Raw genomic sequence first — 15,860 nt, forward strand, 5'->3', positions numbered from 1 at the left:
CATGACAGGAGGCAGCTCTTGGGGAACAGCCCAGAGTGGCATCTGGCAGGGTAGGGATCAGTGGGCAGGAGATTTGAATGAGCGGTTTAGCCACTTGTATGGTGACCCTGAAGCAGTGAGGCAGCCCACAAGCAAGACAAAAGGGAAGGGAGGCATGCTTTATAATTGCAAAACAACTCAGAATGTTTGTAATAGGAAAAGTAGAGGGTGCTCAGGACCCCTGTGGCCATGTTGACATGACATGATGAATCCCAAGCCAGGAACCACATTCTAGTGTTGTGTGAAAACCAAGCTTGGGCGTTGCATGAAGCCAGATACCTCTTCTGCTCTAACCCTGCATTGTATGAATGAAACTTCAGTTCTGCAGAAAGCACTGAAGCCACAGTTTACAGGAAAGGTTAAGCAGCAGCTGATAGACTTGGCTGTTAACGTGGGAAGACCACTGCCATGTCTACTTCCCCACCATCTGCCAAGGGTGCCAGGCCCTGTTGCAGGCTTAAATAAAGACATCCACATTCTTCTCGACCAGAACACTGAACTGGCACTGAAAACCTCTCCAGCTAACTTATAAAGAGGTTCCCACAACAGCTCCAGAGTCGTATGGCATGAGAAACAGGCTTAGGTTCTTCAGGGTGCAGCGTGTTTCACTGTACCCTTCAAAAGGAGCTTCAGATACATTATCACATTCCAAAGGAGCCAGTTCAGAATTCACCTGGAACAAACCCAGAAAAACAAATTACTTTAGTTAACCCATTAAGCATGTTGTACACACCCATCTAGTGTGAAGTTCAATAGCACAGACCCCCTGGCGTTGATGGGAGAACTTCTGGATGGGCGTGAAATGCAGGTGGAACAGCTGTCCCCTGCCAGTTCAGCCGATTCACTAACTAAAAAAACACAACACAACACTGCAACAGAAAGAGTGTGTTTTTATTTCCCATTCAAGGCTAAGAGAGCATCATCTCCAAGCTAAGTTCAGCGCTGGTGCTTGCCGAGGTTCCTCTTGGGTGTGCATCCAGTTTTGCTACCAAGAATTGCAGACAAAAGGTCTTCATCAGCTCCTCCAGTTCTCAGTTTGCAAATCAAGTTCTTTAACCTGAGGAGGAATCTCTGATTTTTTTGGAGAAGGTGGGGGTGGAGAAAGAGCACATCTTTGGGGGTGGAAAATTCCAAGAAGCGACAAGCTACAGCTCGCCTCCAACCAAATTCTCAGCTACGCTGCATGGAAATGAAGAAAAGAAGTGATAACAGAGAATTGGTGAGAAACACCCAGTGACCACATTTTTGAAAAATAAAGAGCTATAACATTTTTCCAGTTGGAAAGAAACTAAAATGCATCAGTACTTTTGTTGTTCAGTCGTCAAGTCGTGTCCGACCCTCCATGACCCCATGGACCATAGCACACCAGGCCTTCCTGTCCTCCACTGTCTCCCGGAGTTCGCTCAGATTCATGTTCATTGCATCGGTGATACTATCTAGCCATCTCCTCCTCTGCCATCCCCTTCTCCTTCTGCCTTCAGTCTTTCCTAGCACCAAGGTCTTTTCCAGTGAGTATCAGTACTAGCAACCGAATTAAACAACTCAATGTGGGAAGCAAAATTCTGGTTGCATTCAATGATTGGACTGTTTTGGGCCTATATGTTGCATGAATCATGGTGACTGAGATTTATACACCCCTGGTTTACATGTTAGCATGCTGTGAGACCCAAATCAATTGAAGTTTTGTTCAATAATCCCTTCTTAAAGTAAACATGGCTTACTCCAACGTTTGCACCCCAGTACTATGGTTAGGTGATCTTCAAATCTGCCAAGCTCAAAACACAGAACAAAAATCACTCAAAAACACACATCCATTACTAGGAAGCAACAATCAAAATGAAATTGAAATGAAGCTGCTATATCTGTTGGAGTAACAAACAATGATCCCACTTCATGCCTCAGCCCCACTCCATGGAATAGAAATATTTTACATATGTCTGGTTGTGCCAAAAAAAATTCCTACCAATTCCTATGAGGTGGAGCTGTGGATGCACCAAGCCACCATTCTCCTTGAAAGACCCAGAGAACAATCACTCATAAACTCCACTGAACCATATGTTTTTTTAAAAATCTGCAGTTTCAGATTTGAAAGGAATCTGCTCAGCTCTGAAATGCAGCCAAGCTACAATAAAATCACTGGTGTCTTGACAGCATCCCACAAACAACACCAATGATACAAATTCACAGGTCACACAAGTAGGGCTTGCTCAGGGACCTTCCATGTACAGGTTCTGTGCTAGTCTTAGATGTCCTCAGAGGAGACATCACAGTAATGATGCAGGGGAGACTAGTCCAGAACTCGCTTGTGGAAAGACCCTGAGTAAACTCTACTTGTGTGACCTGTGAACACACCCTGTATGATCCAAGAACTGTGTCTCAAGGTTGGGCAGTTGGCACCTGCACAGGTCTTCTTGGACTGATGCCATCGAACGTTGCCCTGCCTTTCTTCCCACTCAACACACCAGAGAGAGAAATCCAGCTGATCATGGATCCTGTTAAGCCCCAACTTGTTTGACGGTGTTTTCTTGCATAAACCACAATCAACCAGGTCTGTGAAGCTGCCGGGTCATAAAGGAGTTTGTTTGCTTTGACTTTGTGAAGTGTGTGACTCACTTTACGCACCCAGAAAACACTTCCTTTTCTAAAGGAGAGATCAACACAGTCAGATGCAAAGATACATCTTCTCCCAGCTTCTGGACTGTGGTCTTCAGCTTCTGGTGGACTGGTCCCAATTGATGAGCTCAGCCACCATTTCAACCAGCGGTTGGTAGTCTGAACCCCCAGAAGTGAATTCAATCCTTGGCCCTCGTTCTTCACCCCCTCCAAGCCCCTCTTCTCACCACTAACCAAAAAAATCAGTGCTGCAATTTCCTGCCATCTTGAGGGGAGAAATCAGAAGTCTCCACGAGGTCAAAAAATTCAAGATGGTAGCTGTGACCGTGTAGTCAACCCCCTGCCCTTTATACAGGCACCATCATCTTGACTTTTTTGAACATTGCAACAGGGCAGATGTCCCTGGAAATACATAAAAACAGCAGTGTTACATCCTGCTCCTGATGTTAGAATAATGAAAGGCATACCGACTACTCTCAAAACATTCTCCCCAAAGCCAGAACAAGAAAAGCTATTAATCCCAGCCCTGTCTATGTGGGTGATCCTTTCTAACCAGTTTGGTCCATTCATCGTGGCCCTCAAGACTCCATAAAAGCTTAAATGTGGCTTCTCCCTATCCACAGCTGATTTACTGATTGGAATTTACTGATTAATATGAACAGAGCTTTCCACATAGGAAGCGGTGGATTTGCCATTATAATGAAATTCTGAGCAAATTACTTTCAGAGAGTGAGACTGCCTATCATTCAGTAGTTCGGGCTTTTTAAAAAAAAAAGTCTATTCACTGTTTCCAGTATATCTGGAAAACCGAAGAAATAGCAAAGGAAGGAAGGAGGGAGGGAAGGACGGAAGGAAGGAGGGAAAGAGAAAGGAAGAGAAGGAGCATTTGTAAGGAGATCAGAGGGTTTGTCCAAAACCACAATACATCCTAGAAATGTCCTGGTTCAAATTCTCATTGCTTCTCCCGTTTCCCCTTTCTTCCTCACCGTACAAATAGGGGCATAATCCATAATCTCAATCTGTACCAAGACAAGAGCTGCTCTCCTTTATGATGCTTCCTTCTTTGCCAGCATGCTCACAAACTCGTCAAAGGTGACTTTCCCATCTCCATCCATGTCAGCCTCCTTGACCATGTCCTCCACCTTCTCATCGGTGAAGGTCTCCTGGAGGTGGACCAGAATGTGCTCAAGGGAGCGCATGACTGTCCCCAGCTCCTTCCTGGAGATCACACCATCGCCATCCACGTCAAAGTGTGAGAAGGTCTCTTGAAAGACACCAATCTCTGCTTCGGTGAATTCATGAGACATGTTGCCAATCGCGTTGTCCAATGCAGTGTCTCTCCTCAAGAAAAGTGCCCTCTTGGTTTCTCTGGTGAGACAGGAAAATCTGGTGTCTGTTATTAGGAGAGAAGGGGCCAAAAAGTTCAGTCTCCACCTCCTTGTGGCTTAAGGCCTAGGTATGGAACCCAGGAACCTGTTGGAATACCTTCCTTGCCGCAAGAGAAGATGGATTGTTGTTGGGTTGGTTGATGTAGGAGGTATCCCACAATCCACTGCAACCTCAGGCATGGGTGCAAGGTGGAAATGTCTTGATTTCGTTGCACGACATGCCTGGCTTTATGGCATCAGAACAACACTGTGGTAACCCTGATGTTATAATGAAGCAAAAGCCATAGAATCGCCCAGTGGTCTTCACACATTCCTTTTCTTAGATTTCTTCAGCTTGTAGAAGATACTCCTTTATTGCTGGGGAGAGGGTAGGCTTCTCCAGGAAGGATACCCATTGTAATTACTAGTTCTTTTACACAGTTTGTAATTAATGCCCAGTTGATGCATAACAAACAATACAGAAGTTATGCTCATAAACTGTGGTGATGCATAGAAAAGGCTTCCTGATGGATGAGGCGTTAGAGAATGGGGAAAGGATGTGTTTTGAAGATAATGGCTCTCTTCCTTTAGAAGTCTTTAAGCAGAAGCTAGACTGCTGCCTCTCAGGGATGGTGTAGGAGTTAATTTTCTTCATTAAGCAGTTGAGCCAGTGTTTTTCAACCGTGGCAAATTTAAAGGGTGTGGACTTCGACTCTCAGAATTCCCACGCACCTTGAAGTTGCCAAGGATGAAAAACAGAGTTAAACAGAGTTGAAGTATGGACAGATTTATGGAACTGGAATAGATCTATTAATAGTTATTAGCCATAATAGTTGAATGGATCTTCCATGTTCAAAAGCAGTTTACCCCTCTGTTCTAGAAGCTAAGAGCGAGGAAGAGCTGGATCCACAATCCTGGGAGTTTTTCAGAGGCATTTGACTAGCCGCTAGCGAAATACAGAATTCTGGGCTGGACTGATCTTCACAATTGTATCCGTACTGCAGATGTTTAGTAGGATGCTGGGTTTAGCTACTGCACTGGATTCTGACTGAAGGACACGGTTTGTCCTCCTGTTCCTCTCCAATCTGCAACCTGTTATCTTCCAATTGTCTTATTTTGCCAAAACTGAATTCTTCCCTTTTCAGCATCTGCCCTGATGTAATAGGTAAGCAAGTAAAGAAGCAAGCAATGATAAAGTACAATCCCTAGCCCCGTAAGAGGGTTGCAGGAAAGATGGAGGCAGAAGTGAAGAAGATTACAGGTAGTCCTTGACATATGACAGTTCATTTAACAACAGTCCAAAGTTACAATGGCCTTGAAATGGATGTTTTGCAGCCTGTAAAGCACTTCTAAGCGTCGCAAAATGTTGCACCCCCACAGTTACATGATTGCATTTTGGGTGCTTGGCAACTGGCTCACATTTACAACCAGGTTCAGCATCGCGTAGTCACGTGGTTGCATTTTGTGACTTTTTTGCCATTTTCTGGCAAAAAATGCCCATTGGGGAAGCTAGATTCACTTAACAACCCATGATTCACTTAGTGACCCCTATAAAATGGTCACTAAGTGTAAAATCGTGTCCTGTCACATGGTGACTTGACTTATGACCACAATGACTTGCAATGGAAATTCTGGTCTCAACTGTGGTCGTAAGTCGAGGACCACCTGTATTTTACTTAGCTGAATGGCCTTATTTCTCTCCACCAAGCCTGCTGAGAACAAAAGCTACCAGCAAGTAACAGCATACAAATGAACAAACAAATGAAAGACAGAGAGTAATTGTGAAGTCTTGTGTTTAATATTGGATATTTTCATTGCCGACACCTTCCTCATCCCCTGCCAAAGTCTACAATCTGGAGTCCATCAGGTGATTCGGGAATGCCTAACTTCCAAGTCTTGTTGTTTTTGTTGTTTATTCATTCAGTCACTTCCGACTCTTCATGACTTCATGGACCAGCCCACGCCAGAGCTTCCTGTTGGTTGTCAACACCCCCAGCTCCCCCAGGGACGAGTCTGTCACCTCTAGAATATCATCCATCCATCTTGCCCTTGGTCGGCCCCTCTTCCTTTTGCCCTCCACTCTCCCTAGCATCAGCATCTTCTCCAGGGTGTCCTGTCTTCTCATTGTGTGGCCAAAGTATTTCAGTTTTGTCTTTAATATCATTCCCTCAAGTGAGCAGTCTGGCTTAATTTCCTAGAGGATGGACTGGTTTGATCTTCTTGCAGTCCAAGGCACTCTCAGAATTTTCCTCCAACACCACAGTTCCAAAGCATCTATCTTCCTTCTCTCAGCCTTCCTTATGGTCCAGCTCTCACAGCCGTATGTTACTACAGGGAACACCATTGCTTTAACTATGCGGACCTTTGTTGTTAGGGTGATGTCTCTGTTCTTAACTATTTTATCAAGATTTGTCATTGCTCTTCTCCCAAGGATTAAGCGTCTTCTGATTTCCTGACTGCAGTCAGCATCTGCAGTAATCTTCGCACCTAGGAATACAAAGTCTTTCACTGCTTCTACATTTTCTCCCTCTATTTGCCAGTTATCAATCAAGCTGGTTGCCATAATCTTGGTTTTTTTGAGGTTTAGCTGCAAGCCAGCTTTTGCACTTTCTTCTTTCACCTTCATCATAAGGCTCCTCAGTTCCTCTTCGCTTTCAGCCATCAAAGTGGTATAATCTGCATATCTGAGACTGTTAATGTTTCCTCCAGCGATTTTAACTCCAGCCTTGGATTCCTCAAGCCCAGCATGTCGCATGATGTGTTCTGCGTACAAGTTGAATAGGTAGGGTGAGAGTATACAGCCCTGCCGTACTCCTTTCCCAATCTTAAACCAGTCTGTTGTTCCGTGGTCTGTTCTTACTGTTGCTACTTGGTCATTATACAGATTTCTCAGGAGGCAGACAAGATGACTTGGTATCCCCATACCACTAAGAACTTGCCACAATTTGTTGTGGTCCACACAGTCAAAGGCTTTAGAATAGTCAATAAAACAGAAAGAGATCTTTTTCTGAAACTCCCTGACTTTTGCCATTATCCAGTGGATATTGGCAATTTGGTCCCTAGTTCCTCTGCCTTTTCTAAACCCAGCTTGTGCATCTGGCAATTCTCGCTCCATGAATTGCTGAAGTCTACCTTGCAGCATCTTGAGCATTGCCTTACTGGCATGTGAAATGAGTGCCACTGTTCGATAGTTTGAACATTCTTTAATGTTTCCCTTTTTTGGTATGGGGATATAAGTTGATTTTTTCCAGTCTGATTGCCATTCTTGTGTTTTCCAAATTTGCTGGCATATAGCATGCATTACCTTGACAGCATCATCCTGCAAGATTTTGAACAGCTCAGCTGGGATGCCGTCATCTCCTGCTGCCTTGTTATTAGCAATGCTTCTCAAGGCCCATTCAACCTCACTCTTCAGGATGTCTGGCTCTAGCTCACTGACCACACCGTCAAAGCTATCCCCGATATTGTTATCCTTCCTATACAGGTCTTCCGTATATTCTTGCCACCTTTTCTTGATCTCTTCTTCTTCTGTTAGGTCCTTGCCATCTTTGTTTTTGATCATACCCATTTTTGCCTGGAATTTACCTCCAATGTTTCTAATTTTCTGGAAGAGGTCTCTTGTCCTTTCTATTCTATTGTCTTCTTCCACTTCCACGCATTGCTTGTTTAAAAATAATTCCTTATCTCTTCGGGCTAACCTCTGGAATTTTGCATTTAATTGGGCATATCTCCCCCTATCACTGTTGCCTTTTGCTTTCCTTCTTTCTTGGGCTACTTCTAGTGTCTCAGCAGACAGCCATTTTGCCTTCTTGGTTTTCTCTTTCTTTGGGATGTATTTTGTTGCTGCCTCTTGAACAATGTTGCGGACTTCTGTCCAGAGTTCTTCTGGGACCCTATCTACTAAGTCCAGTCCCTTAAATCTATTCTTCACCTCCACTGCATATTCCTTAGGGATATTAGTGAGCTCATATCTAGCTGATCTGTGGGTCTTCCCTAATCTCTTTAGTCTGATCCTAAATTGTGCAAGAAGAAGTTAGTGATCTGAACTACAGTCAGCGCCAGGTCTTGTTTTTACCGACTGTATAGATGTCCGCCACCTTTGGCTGCAAAGGATGTAGTCAATCTGATTTCGGTGTTGTCCATCTGGTGAAGTCCACGTATAAAGCCGTCTCTTAGGTTGTTGGAAGAGAGTGTTTGTTATGCAGAGTGAATTGTCTTGGCAAAATTCTATCAGCCTATGTCCTGCTTCATTTTGTTCTCCCAGGCCATGCTTACCTGTAATTCCAGGTGTCATTTGACTGCCCACCTTTGCATTCCAGTCACCTGTAATGAAAATAACATCTCTTTTAGGCCTGTTGTCCAGTAGGTGCTGCAGATCCTCATAGAACTGCTCTACTTCAGCTTCTTCAGCATCTGTGGTTGGGGCGTATATTTGGATCACTGTGATTGTCATGAGTACCGTTGAGCTGAAGGCATCAGCACAACGGCACACATGACAATACCTAGGAAGCAGAGGAAGGGATTAAAGATAAGCAAAGCACGCTGTGTTGAGACACAGACCCCGAGGAGAAGGGAATGACCCCGGCCGGATGAACCAGCCATCAGAACACAAAAGAGGAAGAAGGAAAGACAAAGACAGGGCGGATCACGAGGCTCACCTGAAGCTGTCAGCAAGACGCAACGGAGATCACCCAGCTGACAGCAATCACCGGCTGGAGAAAGAAACAGATTATGGGCGAAGCCCGGGGCACCAGCAGGGGCCCTGCAACCCTTCACCTACCGGCAAGGAAGCATGCAGGACTGGGGGGGGATGACACAACCCAAAGTGGGGGGGGCGCTGACCGGCGCGGGCTATTTAAACCCCGCACCGGCGCACTCCCTGCACTCTCAGCTTTTTTCTCGTTAAGCACTACACTGAAATAAACCTGAACCTGCTCTTCCTTGAATCAGTGTCTGTGTTTCACTCAGTAGTAGGCAGCGCATGACAGTGATGTTAGATGGCTTGCCCTGAATTCGAATTGAGATCATTCTATCGTTTTTTGGATTGTATCCAAGCACTGCTTTAGCCACTTTACTATGAATTATGAAGACTACTCCATTTCTTCTGTGGTCCTCTTGTCCACAGTAGTAGATCTGGTGGTCATTTGATGTGAAGTGGCCCATTCCAGTCCATTTCAGTTCACTGACGCCCAAAATGTCTATCTTTAATCTTGACATCTCCCCAATAACCACATCCAATTTGCCCTGGCTCATAGATCTTACATTCCAGGTTCCAGTGGTGTGTTGATCCTTAGAACATCGGATTCGCCATTCACCACCAGCACCGTCGGCCGCTAGCCGTCCTTTTGGCTTTGAGCTAGCTGCGTCATCACGTCTGCGGCTAGTTGAACTCATCCTCTGTTCCTCCCCAGTAGCATTTTGACCATCTTCCGACCTGGGGGTCTCATCTTCCGATGGTATACCGACATATCTCTGGTTGTACTGATCCATTTAGTTTTCACGGCAAGAATACTGGGGTGGGTTGCCATTACCTTCCCCAGGGATCGCATTTAGTCTGACCTCTCTGTCATGACCTTCCCGTCTTGGGTGGCCCTTCACGGTTTAGCTCATGGCATCATTGAGGTGCTCAAGCTCCAGCACCATGGCAAGGTGGTGAGTTTTCACTGCAACACCTCCCGAGGACACCAGGGAAGGGTTTGTGTAGCTCAGTCTGCTCAGATCCACCTTTTATTTAATCATTTAAAAATAACAATTTCCTACATTTAAATGAAATGTGAGATCACAAGACCCAGCGTTATTCCTATCTGGGAAAGTCAGTTCTCATACAGTCAGTAAAAACAACAACATGATGGATTTTACCATCTAGCAAAAACAAGGGACAGATAGAAAGCAACCTCTCCAGCACACAAAAAAGGGGTCTGGGCAGTCCATTACTTAAAAAGATGAGCCATGCAAGGGTCTAAGTATTGTTTCTCTACCTAGGGCAGGGGAATTCTGCTAGCTGGGGAATTCTGGGAGTTGAAGTCCACATATCTTAAAGTGCTGGCTGGGGAATTCTGGGAGTCTGCGGTCCACACATCTTAAAGTTGCCAAGATTCAGTAATACTGATCTAGAGCTTGCTCTTGAAACATAGCAGTGGCATGAATTCTTTCATTATGGCTTTCTAATTTCCTTTCAATATATATTATTGTTCTTTCTACCTTGTGAGCTTGACTAACTGCTTACAGTCCTGCCAACTGGATGAACTTTGAGATTACCCTGCCATTTCCCACACTGGATTTCCCTTTGCTTTTAGTCAACTGTTGGGTTGTAAGTTGAGGTGTGCTAAACATTTTGAATATGAATCTTGTTAAAGTCGATATGGATTGGAAGTTTCCAACTTTATTGGAAGTATCCTATAATTGTTCTGATTATGGGATCCAACAGGATCAAACTGTTCCCAGATAACCGGGCAAGACTGTATCCCAATCATCTTCCCTGGACCTGTACCAAGCTGGCATTCAACTTGGAATGAATATGAGTGATTTTGTCTGACAGATTCTCTGCAAATTCCTCTGCATGGCCTTGTAGTTAGACCTCTGAGTCCCCCTTCCCCAGGATGACTCGAGTCACCTTAAACAAGGCCATCAGTTGGCTATCTGTGGATGCAATAAGGGTAAAAAAGTATTGCCACTTTGCTGCCCTTACCGCCACAACGTGGGCCTTAATAGTGGCTCTTACCCGTGTTCAGTCAAGGTTTTCCTTGTCTTCCAGTGGCGCTGTAGACCTCTCTTCTCCCATTTCATCTCCCTTAGCTCCTCCATAAACCATGGAGAGTAGCAGGATCCATGAGAGGAGAGAGGTTGCATGGGTGCAATCCAATCCAAGGCCTCAGCTGCTCTCTCATGTCAAGTGATGGCTAAGGCTTCAGTCGGACTGTGCAGCAGATTGTCAGGAATAACCCCCAGATCCCTCTGGAACCCATCAGAGTTCATCAGTTGCCATGGTGGACCAATCTAATAGGTCCTGCCTCCCTGCGGCAGGGGGCAGTGTTAGAGAATCTCATCATCACCAGAGTGTGATCTGACCATGACAGGGGAGACACCAAGAACTCCCCCAACTCCAGATCACATTGCCACTGTTCTGACAAGAAAACCAGATCGGGGTATGACCACTGTTCTGTGTGGGATCCTGGATGACTTGGGATAAGCCTATGGCTGTTGTGGTGGCCATGAACTCCTGAGCCACCTCAGACCCCACCCCAGGGAAGGCAGATTGAGGTTCCCCAGGACCATAATCCTGGGGAACTCCACTGCCAACCCCAACACTGAGTCGAGGAGCTCAGGCAGGGAGGTTGCTACGTAGCAGGGAGGCTGGTACAGAAGCAACAATCCCAACTGGTCCCTAGAACCCAACTTAAGGAACAGGGTCTCACATCTGACAACTTGTGAAGCAGCACCCCTGAAAGCTGTAACAGATTCCCAGATTATAACCGCCACACCCACTCCCCTGCCATAGAGTCTCAGTTGATGCCATACCCAGAACCAGCTGGGCACATTTCCGAAAGGGGGACACACACGCCCTGGACCCAGCCAGGTCTCGGTAACACCAGATTGGCTTTCTCATCTGCTATTAAATCACAGATGAGGGAGGCCTTATTACAGACCAACCTGGTGTTTAGCAGCAGCAGCCAAAAGCAGGGCCTCTGAAGGTCAGCTGACCAGGAAATAGGGCTGAGTCCCAGGGGCTGGAACACAGAACCAGTACAAGACCCTGGGCCCACCTTCCCCACGAGCAGCCCACCCTCACTCTCCCGTCATATCTTCCCATACCTGTCACCACCATGATGTTCCCACCTGCCCCTGGTCCCCCCAAGGGCCCTGCATCTCCTACCCTATGCCCTCCAGCTCCAAAAATGGGATCCCACCATACCAATGCACACCCCAGAGGGGCAGAGAAACTGAGTTCTCTGGGCACTTTAAGCTCTCAGCGCCTCAGGGTAATTCTGATAATAGTGACAAGTGCTTTGTAGCAGATTCCAGACTTATCCTCTAATTTTTGGAGGTAGTGTGGACAGTCCAAACATCTATAGATCCAATTTTATAACAGCACTATAGAATAATAATAAACGTGGAAAAAACTGTACCTTGTCATTACTTCTCCATCATTATTCGTACAAATTCTTCATAGTTCACCTTCCTGTCCCCTTTTTTGTCCACCTCCTTGATCAACTTCTCAGCCTCTTCGTTTGTCAGCTTCTCACCAACGACGGTCAGGATGTGTCGCAGCTCTGCAGTGTTGAAGCAGGTAAAGGTAAAGGTTTCCCTTGACATGAAGTCCAGTCGTGTCTGACTCTAGGGGGCGGTGCTCATCTCCGTTTCAAAGCCAAAGAGCTGGCGTTTGTCCATAGACACTTCCGTGGTCATGTGGCCGGCATGACTAAACGGGACGCTGTTACCTGCCCACTGAAGCGGTACCGATTAATCTACTCACATTGGCATGTTTTCGAACTGCTCGGTTGGCAGGAGCTGGGACTAGCAACAGGAGCTCACCCCGTCACGCGGATTTGAACTGCTGATCTTCCGGTCGGCAGGCTCAGCAGCTCAGCGGTTTCCATTTCTATCAAACACGCAAAAGGCCTCTTGGATCTCTTCCTCACTGTTGGAATCCCGTGCCATCTTGGCCATCAGTGACAGAAACTCTGGGAAGTCTACCTTGCCTTTGATGTTGGCATTTAACTGACTGATCATACTTTGCAATTCAGATTCTGCTGGATTTTTCCCAAGAGGCTGCATCACAGTTCCCAACTCTTTGATGGTAATCAGCCCATCCCCATCTTCATCAAAGAGTGTGAAGGCATCTTTGAACTCTGCAATTCGTTCCTCTGACAGCTGGTTAGCCATGTTGCTTCTCTGATGTCACACCAAGACTCTGTCTCTCTTGTCAAGCATAGCATGCACTCATCCTCCTTGCAGAAACAGGAAAATCTGGTGCAGTAAAAGAATGCGGTGAAGAAATGAGAAATATCACTCCTTGCCTTCCTTACAGCCTAGGGCCTGGATCTGGGTCAATCTGTTTGAGAAGACATCACTTAGAGAAGGATAGACTTGCTGGCAGAGGTAGGTAGAGGGTGCTCCACACTAAATTTTCAACTTCTTCAACTTCGGCTCCTTCAACCAGAAAAAAAGGTGATGCTGTTGGATCTATGACTTCATCAGGCAACATGATGGTTGTGGATTTATTAATATAAGAAGGTTATCCTAACAGGAACATTATTTTTCCATGAAAGCTTGTTGTCCTTCTGCATCAGAGCATTCCACTATGTTCAATATGCATCAGCGCTCAAGGTGGGCCCTTTTGCCAGTGGAAAAAATGATTTGATTGTTGATTCAACGTCCACTGGCTAACACCCCTGTTGCTTGTCCATGCCTACCCCCAACTCTGGGGCACCAATGATCCATCCTTGGTCCATGGGATCAGAGCAGAAGAAGGTAGTAGGATGACCTAGATATGCAGCAAATGAAAACTCTGCTGTATTATTTCTGCCGAAGGCTAGAAAGTCACCCTTCTAGGATGTTGCCAGACTTGGCCACCGTACCCATGGCAAGAGATCTTGAGGAGAACAGGGCACATTTCAGACCTGGCCCAGTCATTGAATGAGGTGTGCAGGGAGCTCCATGGAAGGTGAAGATGGATAGATGAACTCAGGAGCCTGGGTCTGAAGGTGGCAGCTTGGACATTTTAATTTGCCTACCCTAGTCACTTTCCTCTTCTTCTGGAGAGGTATCCCATTCCAACCGAATTTATGCTGGATCAGAGGCTTTTGTCAAAGTGACCAAAGCAGTGTTGAACCATTGCAATGCAAGCTCCATTTTTTCAGCTATGACAGCAACTTCATAACACATGCGCAAAAAAGACAGAGCTTGTGTCTCAGCAATGTGAGGCTTGTTTATCATTGGAGCCTCCTTGATTCCTCCTTGCAGAGGGCCCATCTTGACTTTTTTTAACACTCACGCACATATACACCCCCACAGACACCCCTGTTTACTTTGTATTACTTTAGGGCAGGATTTCTCAACCTTGGCGACTTTAAGATGTGTGGACTTCAACTCCCAGAATTTCCCAGCCAGCCATGCTCCTCTAAGTTATTCTACATACAACATCCCTGTCTTCTTTACAAACAAGATAATGTCCTCACAGAGAAAGGGCTATGAAAAGGAGGCCCAGCTGGGGAATTCTGGGAGTTGAAGTCCACACATCTTAAAGTTGCCAAGGTTGATGAACCCTGCTTTAGGGTTTCCATTTTGTCAACAGTTGTCCTAACCAAAGTAATCTTCCCACTTAGCAGCAAAAAGGTTACCGAGAGATCTAAAGAAATGAAAAGCTTGCCTCTGTGATGGTAGAAGCAGAAGTTTGAAACTTCCCATGTGGAGGCAAGATGGGAGAAGTGAGCGTGTATGTGGCATGCTTAAAATTCTTCAAGCACCATTGTGATTCAAACCGGCCGTGCTAATTTTACTGAACGTTGCTCTTCTGTTGTCTTTCGTTCACTTTCCTTGGCAGAGTGTCGATTTGCTTGCAAGTTAAGAAACTTGCCAATCCCTCTCTTGTCCCTGCTGTCTCTGCCCCCAGGGACGGTCAAAGGGAACTGTCCTGATGTGCAGTGTGAGAGGCCAGATGAATGGCTTTGCTAACCCCCAGGTTCAGCATATCATCAACTGGTAGGGAAAACATCTGCCAATCACACCGTTGCAATGCGAAGCTTAGTCCTCACCCGGGCGATGCAGTGTTGGTCGTCCACCAGCTTCAACTCCAAGCATATTATCTATGTCTAATGCAGAGTTTCTCAACCTGGGCCACTTTAAGATGTGTGGACTTCAACTCCCAGAATTCCCCAGCTGGGCCTCCTTTTCATAGCCTTTTCTCAGTGAGGACATTATCCTGTTTGTAAAGAAGACAGGGATGTTGTATGTAGAATAATTTAGATGAGCATGGCTGGCTGGGAAATTCTGGGAGTTGCTGTCCACACATCTTAAAGTGGCCCAGGTTGAGAAAACTTGGTCTAATGCCTAACTCTGCTCTATAGATTATTATTTTTTTAATTTGATTTATTTGTTAGATTTATATCCTACCTTTCTTCCAGGAGCTGAAGACGGTGTACTCCTCAATCTTTTTACTACAACAACCACGCCCGATGAAGAAGGCTGGGCCGAGAAAGAGGGTGACCAGCCTCAAATCCCACCATGAACTTCCATGGCTCTGAAGCTGGATCTCTTGGCTCCACAGTTTTCACCACCTCACCTCGCTTGAAAATTACTGTGAGGATTACCAAGGATGGAGCTCGGACATGTTCTCTTTCCCTCCAGTTTCAGAAGGGTTCCTTTTCTTTTCCTTTTTTTCTAATGAAGAACTTCATTAGAATTTCAAAGTAAAGTTAAAATACAAAGTACGGAACAGCGTGAATACAGAATTAAAAGAAAAAGTCGAAAGTGCAAGAATAGCATGAAAAAGTAAGAAAAGGGTGACTTCTGACCTTCTCCGACACAGATATAAATGCTTGTTGTATTAACTTAATCTCTGACTCTTCATTAAACCTTAGCTAACATTATTTCTATAAAAAACAAACAATTTAATCGTCAAAACCCAAGATCAAAACTTTTTTTTTTTCAGTTACAAGCAAATCATCAAAAGGTGGTTTCCAAGTAGAAACAAAGCCAGTCACAGTATTTAGATTTGGGAGGGTTTTGGAAACTCAAAATCTCTCTGCTGCTGTGCAAATTTAACCATCCTGGAAGACCTCTAGGGAGACCTTAACCCACCTGAGTTATTGGTGGGTAACTGAATTTCCCCCAGATGATAGA

General features: G+C 45.4%; 2 protein-coding genes across 2 annotated transcripts; both read right to left on the reverse strand.

Moving 5' to 3' along the window:
• Positions 1-909: 909 nt before the first annotated feature.
• LOC134500639 (uncharacterized) lies at positions 910-15,299 on the reverse strand. The gene is made up of 4 exons (XM_063307945.1): positions 15,132-15,299; positions 12,609-13,503; positions 12,146-12,320; positions 910-1,218 (listed from the first exon to the last, which is right to left on the reverse strand). Exons 2-3 carry the CDS (start codon positions 12,900-12,902, stop codon positions 12,153-12,155), a joined length of 462 nt encoding a protein of 153 aa, XP_063164015.1. The 5' UTR covers positions 12,903-13,503; positions 15,132-15,299; the 3' UTR covers positions 910-1,218; positions 12,146-12,152.
• LOC134500638 (calmodulin-like) lies at positions 3,657-3,959 on the reverse strand. Its single transcript, XM_063307944.1, has one exon. It carries the CDS (start codon positions 3,957-3,959, stop codon positions 3,699-3,701), a length of 261 nt encoding a protein of 86 aa, XP_063164014.1. The 3' UTR covers positions 3,657-3,698.
• Positions 15,300-15,860: the final 561 nt, after the last annotated feature.

This window comes from Candoia aspera, chromosome 7 (assembly GCF_035149785.1).
Source record: "Candoia aspera isolate rCanAsp1 chromosome 7, rCanAsp1.hap2, whole genome shotgun sequence".
In the NCBI taxonomy this organism is placed as follows: domain Eukaryota; kingdom Metazoa; phylum Chordata; class Lepidosauria; order Squamata; family Boidae; genus Candoia; species Candoia aspera.

Coding starts and splice junctions, on each gene's coding strand:
- LOC134500638 (XM_063307944.1), bottom strand. CDS start 3,959: ATGTCTCATGAATTCACCGAAGCAGAGATTGGTGTCTTTCAAGAGACC.
- LOC134500639 (XM_063307945.1), bottom strand. CDS start 12,902: ATGGCTAACCAGCTGTCAGAGGAACGAATTGCAGAGTTCAAAGATGCC. Junction 12,321..12,608: donor TGTTTGATAGAAATGGAAAC/CGCTGAGCTGCT, acceptor ATGTCAAGGGAA/ACCTTTACCTTTACCTGCTT.